This window comes from Etheostoma spectabile, unplaced genomic scaffold (assembly GCF_008692095.1).
Source record: "Etheostoma spectabile isolate EspeVRDwgs_2016 unplaced genomic scaffold, UIUC_Espe_1.0 scaffold378, whole genome shotgun sequence".
NCBI lineage: Eukaryota > Metazoa > Chordata > Actinopteri > Perciformes > Percidae > Etheostoma > Etheostoma spectabile.
In genome coordinates this window covers 355,336-366,572 of record NW_022605595.1, presented here as the reverse complement: position 1 = coordinate 366,572, position 11,237 = coordinate 355,336, and the positions used below count along the sequence as shown (strand labels likewise).

Sequence of the window (11,237 nt, the reverse complement as noted above, 5' to 3'; positions counted from 1 at the left end):
GAGGAGGCTGATATCACCAAGTTCCCATTCCCTCCTGTCCCTGTGAAGAGTGAAGATGATGAAGAGGAAGCTCCGTCCTCACACATGGAAACAGAAGCTGATGGAGAGGACCGTGGAGGAACAGAACCAGCCAGGAACTCAATTCCACTTTTACAACCAGAAACTGAAGACCAGACTGGAGACTCTTCTGAACCTGAGACTGGTGACAGTGCTAATTGGAAGGGGACTAGAGAACCTCAGTCAGCTTTAAACTCTCTGAAACATGATTCGAGATGTAAGAAAAGATTCAGCTGCTCTTAGTGTGGGAGGAGATTTGGGACCACAAATAATCTGAAGAAACACATAAGAACCCATACAGGAGAGAAACAATTAGCTGCTCAGTCTGTAGGAATTGTTTTAAGCGGAATGGAGATTTAAGGAAACACATGAGAATCCACACAGGAGAGAAAAAATACAGCTGTAGTATTTGTGAACAAAGATTTATTTGGCCTAAACAGCTCAGGAACCATAAATGTGTTGGTCATCAGTTGTCACAGGTTCATCAGAGTAACTAAAACTAACAAGAGCAAAACTAAAATTAGTTCTTGCAAACATACGGCTTTTCACCTATGTAGGTTTCCTGAATTGAACCAACAAGCCACTATTTTGTCTGAAATCTTTTCTACATGTTTTGCCAGAATATGGCTTGGTCACCTGTGTGGATTCTCATGTGTTTCTTCAAACCTGAATTGTACTTGAACTGTTTCCACATGTGTCTTATCTGGGAGACTGTTGAACCTGTTTGAGTACAACAGTGAATCTCTGACAAGATATTCACTGATGTTGTTTACATTGTTACTCTGACTTCTGCTCTTGAGATGTCTACTTTGGTTTTGGCTCTGCATTTGTAGTTGATCCCGAGTCTCCATGATCCTGAGTCTCCATGTTTGTCTCCCTTCTGATCTTGGCTCCCAGCGTCATGAGAGTTGTAAGAGAGGAGCTGGTGGTAACTGCTTCCGATACCCCAGAGGTTATAACTGTCTTCTTGTCTACAGACTCTTTCTCTGTTGCACTTGTATCTCTTTCACACCAGTGACCAGGGTTGGGCCCTGGTTAGCTGACCAGCGTTCAACCATTCTTTTCTAAATTCAAATCAAGCCAGTCAACGCGGGTGCGTCCCGGATCATGACGGTTCAGGTACGACATGGATCGTTACCAGGTAGCAGTGCATAACAATTACCATAAGTGCTAGAAATGGGCGGGCTTTAACACATCATGTTGGGGATGGCAGTAGCTCAGTCCGTAGGGAGTTCGGTTAAGTTCCCGGTTTCCGGTTCAAGTCCCCTTACGGACCAAAGTATGGTGGTGAACTGGTAGCTCTTGAGTGCTCTTGAACAAGGCACCAAACCCCCAACTGCTCAGTGTGCTTTTCCATGGGCAGCCCCCCCACTCTGACATCTCTCCATATAGTGCATTTATAGGACCTGAGCATCTATGTAATGTGTAATAACAACAGAGTGTAAATTGTAATTTCCCTTTGAGGGACTAATTAAGTATACATTATTATTATTATATGCAATTAACATAACATGCTCAAGTCCAATTGTATACCACAAGAACTAGTATTTTGTAATTACTTGAATTTGTTATTGTACAGTAGAGAAAAAGAAATAAAGCTTATTTTATGATTGCTTCACAGTGAGTTTGTTCTAAATCACAAATAAATAACCATCACAGCCCTTATCCGATGATTTTGTGCTGACTGAGTTCTCCTCTGCTTTTCTTTGCAGAAGATGGACAAAGAAGTAGGCTGCTGTAATATCGTTTTTTGACTGTTTTCTCTTTATTTGATTTCATTAAAACCAGCGTTGAGGTTTTGCTGTTGTCTTTCAACCCATTCTAAATGAGAGCTACATGCTAACGTCAGTAAAATATCATCTTGGCTGCCAGTGTATTTTAATCATTAATCTTCTTTGTATTTCTGAGGAAGTCTTTAACACTTTCCGGACTTTTATTTTGAAGCTCACCAACAGATCTGCACCGGAAGCTGTAGTCCTGACCGCGGCTAATTTCCTCCTTTGTCCAAGATGGCGTCTCTTAGAAAGCAGTGTTAGCAGAGGGTCTTTGTTGTGTTAGAAAGAGGTAAAATGTGTAAAGTCCAGATGCTGAGAGCGTTGGTGGAGCAGCGACTAACTGCGGCTGCTGAAGAGATATTTGGGCTGTTTGAAAGAACGATAGCAGGTACGAGGAACTTTGTCGTTCAAAGAGAGAACGAGCGACACGGGAACTACTGGCGCTGTTTTCAACCCTCAGCTCCGGGTCCCCAGAGCAGGTTAGTCCATTAAACCTTCAGCTGGTCTTTCTCTCCTTCCTGGGCTCTCTCTCTCAGCGACATATGACGATAGGACGGTGGAATAACATTTATTCAGACACATCTGTTGGAACTTCGCTCTTTAACAGGCCGTCGCCACCCACCAGACTCCATGTAAATAATCACTACTTTTATCATCGTAAAACACAGTTCATTCAAAGTGGACAGAAACTAAATAAAACTACTAAAAGCCGTCTTGTTCTCTTTCCTCTGTTCCAACAATCACCACTCTGGTCTGGTTGGATAAACTCTTATTCCACCATTACATGTGAGATTGCTCTCTTAACGCTAAAAGTAGTGATATTTACATGGAGTCTGTGAGGTATGCTGCTACTTACAGGCTAAAAGTAGTGATATTTTACATGGAGTCTGGTGGAGATAGGCTGCTCTACACACTAAAAGTGAGTATTACATGGATTCTGGTGGGATATGCTGCTCTATACACGCTAAAAGTAGATTATTTACTGAGTCGTGGAGATATGCTGCTCTATACACGCTAAAAGTAGTGATATTTAACATGGAGTCTGGTGGAGATATGCTGCTCTATACACGCTAAAAGTAGTGATTATTTACATGGAGTCTGTGGAGATATGCTGCTCTATAAACGCTAAAAGATGATTATTTACATGGAGTCTGTTGAGATATGCTGCTATACACGCTAAAAGTAGTGATTATTTACATGGATCTGGTGGATATGCTGCTCTATACAGCTAAAAGTAGTGGATTATTTACATGAGTCTGGTGAGACATATCACACCATACACACATAAAAGACATACACAAAGCCAAGGGAACTTTATCAAGAGCAATGGTTGCCTGATCCATGAAATAACTGGTCTTTAATAGTAAAAACCTGACTCTATGGAATTAACATAGGGGTGTTGTATACCCTGCCCCCTGTTTTTAACATAGGGGGGTGTATACTTATGCCCCCTGTTATTTTAACATAGGGGGTGTATACTTGCCCCTGTATTTTAACATGGGGGTGTATACTTATCCCTGTATTTTTTAACATAGGGGGGTGTATACTTATGCCCCCTGTAATTTAACATAGGGGGGTGTATACTTATGCCCCTTGAATTTAACATAGGGGGGTGTATACTTATGCCCCCTGTATTTTAAGGAAGAACATTTATTTATTTATGAAACATTGTTCAGTCATAAACTAAATTGATTTCCTTAAAAGGTGGATTTTCCCTTTTTTTTAATTAAGGCATTAAGATCTATTTACAAAAGATGATTTTTTTATTCCTCTTTTTAGTCAACTTAAGCATGGGCATGTAATCTTATGACCACCACTGTAATGTGATATTAGTAATTTTTAAAAGATTAAAGATGACATAAATAACTTTATTTGGAAATAATAAATCCTCCTCGACTACGGCGGGGATTTTGTAGGGGAGTGCATTTACATAGAAGATAAAAAAGGATATTTTCTAAAGTATGCATTATTATTATTATGTAATGTGAACCATTCTTTCTTGAACTTTAATGCTTTAACACCTAACTAACAATACATTCATTCATATTTATTATACAGGAACGTTACATTGAGGACTGCTCCTTCTGAGTCGATTAGTCGAGTGTTCGGGGGTTAGTCGAATAACATTTCTTTAATGATTTTTTCATGTTTTCTGACTTCTTTCCAAGAAAAGTCTGAGCACCTCTCCGGTGAACACAAAGTTTTGCTTTGGCATGATTCTCTAGAGAAACTCAGTTTTACACATCTGTCGATCAAATCAACGAAAGAAAGAAAGAAAGAAAGAAGGAGAGAAGGGATAATGAAAGAAAGGATAGAAGAAAGGACAAAAGGAAGAAGGAAAGAAAGGATAAAGGAAGGAAAGGATAAAGGAAGGAAAGAAAGTATAGGACCTGAGCATGTGTGTAATAACAACAGAATGTAAATTGTAATTTACCCTTGTGGGATTAATACAGTATTTATTATTATTATTATTATTATTATTATTATTATTATTATTATTAACTGTTTTCAGCAGGTTCCTGTTCTGCTGGTTGACTAGCATGACACCGTCGTATTCATATAATAATCAGTCCAGACTAAAGAATAATGATGACGTCATGTTGCTTCCTCTAAATTCCAGGTTGTGGTCGGCTAGCGGGGCCAGCTCGTTAGCTCGTTAGCTTGTTAGCTCGTTAGTTTGATAAACTGATCAGACGTCACGCGCACTAGCAACAAACTCTGTGCATCTAAGAACAATTAAATCAGTGGAAATGACGTTAGACCAGACACAGACTTGTAGTAGATTAGTGTTACATTTCCAGTGTATGCTAGCTATATTAGCTTTAGCCTAAATAAATTAGCTTTAGCCTAACTATATTAGCTTTAGCCTACATATATTAGTTTCAGCCTGGCTGGTAGCTGTTTTCTGCTGTTTTCTGCAGTTCTTTGTAGTAGTTCATGGCATAGCAGGACGCTGTGCGGCATTACAAGGCACAGCAGGACGTAGCAGGACGTAGCAGGACGTAGCAGGACGTAGCAGGACGTTGCAGGACGTAGCAGGACGTAGCAGAACGTAGCAGGACGTAGCAGGACGTAGCAGGACGTAGCAGGACGTAGCAGGACGTTGCAGGACGTAGCAGGGCACTGCAGTGTAGCAGTTGAACATGGCATCACAGAACACATCACAGCCCGGCCGGGCTAGAACTCTCCCCAACCGGATCGGGCTGTATGCCAAGTCTCCCTTTAGTTCTATTATATTCTTGATTATATGATAGATAAATCTGAAAACTATGTGACTAACTACTACTCCCTAACAATATTCGATTCTATGCCCTAACTAGTGTATCAAAATAAGTCCCCAGCTGTCTAAAACTATTATTACAACAAAAAACATCTACACATATCTATACAGATGGCTAGCAGCAGCAGACACTGGTAGCCGCTAGTCGCTTTTGTGAAAAAGTTAGCTAAGGGGGTCTGAAAAAGTTGCTAAATCTAGCTACAAAATCGCTAAGTTGGCAACACTAAAATGAGAATCATGGAGACAACGCCGTGTGCACAGATGGGAGGGGAAGTGTGTGTGTGTGTGTGTGTGTGTGTGTGTGTGTGTGTGTGTGTGTGTGTGTGTGTGTGTGTGTGTGTGTGTGTAGAGAGTGACGAGAGCAGGGAACAGAAATGCAGCTGAACAAGTGTTTTAAATAAAGTTAAAAAACAAATTAACGAAACGCCGGTGTTGATTGTGTAGCGCGCTGCCACAAATTAATCTGTATGGGAAACACTGTTCTGTTGTCCCTTGCCTGGATCCTCACAACGGAGTTCAAACGGCAGCGTTTAAAGAATAGGCTGTAGTACTTAATAGAGAAACACAGAAGACGAAAGCTCCTGCGTCCTATGTCCTATGATCCCCGGCATCAGTCCACTTTTCAGAGTTTAGCATTCTGCCCATTCTCATAGTAAGTCACGTAGTCAAGTAATTATTCAAGTAGTCAATATTGTTTTCCTAAAACAGACGGCATGGCTTCTGAAGATGGCGGGCTGTGGGTGCGGGACTTATAAGTTGGACCAATAAACATAGACCTAGGTTAAAAGGCTGGAAGATGTACAGGAACTGCAGTCACATAAACTTGATAATCCCCCAATTGGTCCAGTCGGAACATTAGAAAAAAATGCTTAAGAACTGCAAAACTCCCCCAGGTCGGAAATCAGCTTAAATAAGCAGCAGTATCGTTGTAACATGATGTGTTTGGGTTAATTTGCCTGACTTGACATTGCACATCCTGAGATGTAACTGTTGAGCATGTGTACATCGAGATTTTTAAAACAATTTAGCCTATTTCTAGAACGCACACTGTTCTAACCCTACTTAGCATTAAGTCTCGGTTTTCCTCAGTGTGTCTTTCCTGTTTCCTGCAGTGGTGGCTAAAGAAGAGGTTCCCCCAGAGCAGCAGGAGTGTAGCTCCGGTGTGGAACAGCAGGAGCCAGAGGCCCCCACACACATTAAAGAGGAGCAGGAGGAACTGTGGAGCAGTCAGGAAGGAGAGCAGCTTCAAGGGCTGAAGGAGGCTGATATCACCAAGTTCCCATTCACTCCTGTCCCTGTGAAGAGTGAAGATGATGAAGAGGAAGCTCAGTCCTCACATCTTCATCAAAGACAAACTCAACACATTGAAACAGAAGCTGATGAAGAAGACTGTGGAGGACCAGAACCAGCCAGGAACTCACATCCACTTTCACAACCAGAGACTGAAGACCAGACTGGAGACTCTTCTGAACCTGAGGCTGATGACAGTGCTGATTGGAGGGAGACCAGAGAACCTCAGTCAGCTTTAAACTCTCTACAACATGATTTGTTTAAGAACACATTCAGCTGCTGTGCGTGTGGAAGAGGATTTGCCCGCAAGGAAAATCTGAAGAGACACATGATAACTCACACAGGAGAGAAACCTTTTAGCTGCTCATTATGTAGAAAACGTTTTACACAGAGCGGAAGTTTACAAACTCACATGAGAATACACACGGGAGAGAGACCTTTCAGCTGCACAGTGTGCGGTAAAGCTTTCAATGAAAGGGGAAATCTGAAGAAACACATGATAATTCACACACGAGAAAAACCATTTAGCTTCAGTGTTTGTGACAAAGGATTTGCCTGGCATCAACAGATCAGGAACAATACGTCGTCACAGCTTCATCAGAATCAAGCTGAGGAGAACAAAGAGGCAGGGGTTTATCAGAACCTTCTTGGATTATCATTCACAGGATTCAGCAGCTGATCATCTGGACATTGTTGGATTTATCTCTTTGGGTCTCTTTGGGTTAGAATTGGACAGCTACTAGGACCACAAAAAAGCGATAAGATTACTTCTAAAATAATAATATAGAAGTCTATACGCATTTGCCTTTTATTTCTGACAATTTGATGAACAAAAATGTCCATTATGCTTAAGTAAATCCCAAATCAACAAAACGGCTTAAAAAATAATATTTATATTGATATACCACCGTTAAAATCCCAGAGAGAGTCCAAAACAGCCAGACACTGGACGGTAAAACTGAGTTTAGCGCTCCTAATTAAGTTTATGATCTGCTATTCAACCTAAAATTGGACAACCTGTGGACGATCTGATCCAAGGCAAGCCCTTAGCTGACCTTGCCAAATCAAACTGGTATAGTAATGGACCCTCCTTCCAGTTGCAGACCCCAGATGATTGGCCCAACCTGGCAGACAGCTCTGACGATCCATGTTCTGCGGGGTTACCCCTACTTGCCCGAACACATCTGTACCTGATCCAGAAAAATACAACCCCTAAGAGGACCTGTTCAAGATAATGCCCAACAGCTTCACGTGGCGGCCAGCGGTTCATGGTGTGAACTAGTGTGTCGGCCCTTTTCAGGTGATAAAGTACGTCAAACAGAGAAGACATGGGGCCTCCATAACACAATTCCTTAAGACCCGAGCTGTTCATTTGGACCTTCTGACTGCTGTAGACTCTGATGCCTTCCCTAAGGCACTGCGGAGGTTTACTGCTTGCCACGGCACCACGGCCGAGCTCTACTCTGAGAATGGTGCTGAGAGGAAGGTGGCCGCGGCCTTCGCAGTGAGGCATCCTAACCTGAACGAGCTCCTTGCTACGTACCACCGGATTGAGTTCCATTTTAATCCACCTCAACACCACACTTCAGAGTTGCATGGGAATGCAAGATTTGTTCCGTAAAGTCCAATATCCAGGCCACCATTGGGTCTCTGACAGTCCTGAATATCAATGTCTCATGTGATATTGCAGACTTTGATCATCCCCTTCTTATGGTGCAGTCCAGTAAAATCCTCACGTCTCTTGGTCTACCCACAGTTGAAGCTCTTAAGCAGAAGGGGCTACAGGCAGAGCCAGATCCTGAAAAGACAACTTCTGGTCTAGGTTCAACAGGGTACTACCTACCAAGTCTCCAACTATGCCAGCAATGGCAGAAGGCAAAGGAAAACCGCACCTGCACCTTCGCCTGACTAGCCGACTCCCAGCTGACCGGGCTCTCTGTTCTCGCTCACACGGTCGAATCAGAGCAGCAGAACTACAGGTTGGAGATGAAGTTTACACACGCCATGTGCGACAGCACCCTGCCTAACCTAACATCTGCCTAGGGCTGGGCATCATTCAAAATCTTTCGATCCGGTGCCAATGCCGGTTCCTTAACAATACTTTTGAAAATACCATGTGTTGGATGTGTCAAAATCCATTTCAACACCAACAAAAATACATTAAACACAAACATTTTCCACCTTAATTGTGAATCAAAACAGTTCTTGTAACTACTCACTCAGAGTAGCTCAGGATTGGTATCAATCCGAACATGACCAAAATTAACAAAAAAAGAGAAACCTTTTTGCCACAACACAAAATAATTAGTAAAGAGATAAACAAATTACATTGTGTACAGGCTAATATACATATACAGCACCCGCTTCCGGCACGCTGTTAAGATCATCAGCTTTGAAAAACTGTAACCACACATGAAACCGCTTTATCGGCATTGCCGTGACTCGCTGTGACTTCAACAAAGCTGCAGAGCCGATGTAGTTTACTCCATCCACGCACCTGCGTGTGTGTTGGTCGGTCGGAGCTCTGCTCTCTATGCAGAGAGGACAGATAAGCTTGCGTGCTCAGACGCATTTGTTCAGTGCCATAAAGGTAACGATGCTCGGTGACCAGCCCTACGTCTGCCTGATCTACGCAGCTGTGCAGGCTGCTGTAATAAAAATTAAACAGACTACATGATTAATACTAATATTAATAGAAATAGAGTGTCAGGACACAGAGATCCATCTTTTGCATACAAGGTTGTACTGCCAGAGCCTTCTCTACATTTTATATGAAAACATTGTACCTTTTATGTTCAGAATCAACATTCAGTTGAAGAAGAATTCAGACCAGATGAACTTGTCTTCCATTTTAACCTGATCCTTCATTTACCTGCAGAAGTAGTTTGTTTACCCTTTAGCTGTTCATCAGCTATAATCTTGAGAAAACAATCCATTGCATCATTAATGGTTATTATTTTCATTGGTTGGTGGTCAGTAATGTGTCTGTTTCATTCTGTTTCCTGTTTCCTGCAGATGTTCAGCAGCTGTCGGTGGTTAAAGAAGAGGTTCCTCCAGAGCAGCAGGAGTGTAGCGCCAGTGTGGACCAGCAGCAGCCAGAGGCCCCCCCACACATTAAAGAGGAACAGGAGGAACTGTGGAGCAGTCAGGAGGGAGAGCAGCTTCAAGAGCTGGAGGAGGCTGATATCACCAAGTTCCCATTCACTCCTGTTCCTGTGAAGGGTGAAGATGATGAAGAGGAAGCTCAGTCCTCACAGCTTCATCAAAGACAAACTCAACACATGGTAACAGAAGCTGATGGAGAGGACTGTGGAGGACCAGAACCAGCCAGGAACTCACATCCACATCCACTTTTACAAACAAAGACTGAAGACCAGATTGGAGACTCTTCTGAACCTGAGACTGATGACAGTGCTGATTGGAAGGAGACCAGAAAACCTCAGTCAGATTTAAACTCTCTGAAACATGGTTCAAGACGTAAGAAAACATTAAGCTGCTCTGAGTGTGGGAAAAGATTGGTATGCAAAGAAAATCTGAATAGACACATGAGAATCCACACAGGAGAGAAACCTTTCAGCTGCTCATTCTGTATGAAATCTTTTACACAGAGTGGAAATTTAAAATATCACATGAAACAACACACAGGAGAGAAACCTTTCAGCTGCTTATTTTGTGATAAAAGATTTGTCCACAAGGGACATCTGAAGAGACACATGATAACTCATACGGGAGAAAAACCTTTCAGCTGCTCAGTCTGTAAGAAATCTTTTCCACATAGTTGGAGTTTACGGCCACACATGAGAATCCACACAGGAGAAAAACCTTTCAGCTGCAAAGTTTGTAACAGAAGATTTGCCTGGTGTTCTGATATCAAATCACATAAATGTGTTGGTCCGATGGAAACAGAAGCTGATGGAGAGGACTGTTGAGTACTAGAGCCAGGAACTCACATCCACTATTACAACCAGAGACCAAAGACCAGATTTTGAGACTTGTAGTGTAACGGACCACAGTTGATCCGTGGTCCGCATGGATCAACACTCACGGTTCGGCGTGCATGTGAACCGCGGATCATTGCGTCATTTAACAACAATAATAGTGTAAACCTTTTTACTGGTGCTGTTTCCTAAAGTAAAGCAGGCTGATAGATCTCCATGGAGGGTTGCTGTGAAAAGATACAGGCAACTACATTTCTGTTCACGTTAATGGCACATGTTAAAGTTTGGCGCTAATACGGCACCGGTGCCTAAACGATGGCTACCGGAATAGCCACTTTAAGGCTTGCGATGCTATCTGATGTTCCGAAAACAGACGTTAGCGGCAACAGAAGCATCTATGGATGTGGCGCTAGTTGTCCTCATGTTGTCCTCATGTTGTCCTCATGTTGTCTTCATGTTGTCTTCATGTTGTCCTCATGTTGTCTTCATGTTGTCTTCATGTTGTCTTCTTCATGTGTTGACCCATGTTGTCTTCATGTTGTCTCATGTTGTCTTCAGTTGCCTCAGTCTCATGTTGTCCTCATGTTGTCCTCAGTTGTCCTCATGTTGTCCTATATCAATGTTTTTTTAATCCCCAAAAAACATGATTGATTCCAACGCTCTTGCCAAGTCAAGTACAAATCTTTACTTTCATTCATTTGGGCTTATTATCAATTTATTAGCAGTAAAACAAATGGAAGAGTGTTGAAATAGTCTTGAGTAAAAGTTGACATATTCCAGTCTGTGATTATCATCAACATCCATTCCTTTAATTTTAGTCTCAATAATTCCTAATTTCTGTTTCTGTCAATTTCTGTTTATTGACCATAAATTCCAAAAATAACTGTAAAACTAAAG

At 42.0% G+C, this 11,237-nt stretch overlaps 2 protein-coding genes across 3 annotated transcripts in view; one reads left to right on the top strand and one right to left on the bottom strand.

The window, feature by feature from the left end:
- Window positions 1-10,503, top strand: part of LOC116686451 (oocyte zinc finger protein XlCOF6-like) — a 36,432-nt gene extending 25,929 nt beyond the window's left edge. The window contains exon 5 of one of the 2 annotated variants that reach the window (XM_032511473.1): window positions 10,048-10,503. In XM_032511473.1, the coding sequence (XP_032367364.1) occupies window positions 10,048-10,331 (284 nt within the window). In that variant the 3' untranslated portion in view covers window positions 10,332-10,503. Of the gene's footprint in view, window positions 1-187; window positions 270-10,047 lie in introns of those variants that run through there. The other variant, XM_032511472.1, reaches the window with a different exon arrangement.
- Window positions 1-11,237, bottom strand: part of LOC116686444 (oocyte zinc finger protein XlCOF7.1-like) — a 588,898-nt gene that overhangs the window by 365,498 nt on the left and 212,163 nt on the right. The window lies entirely within an intron of this gene.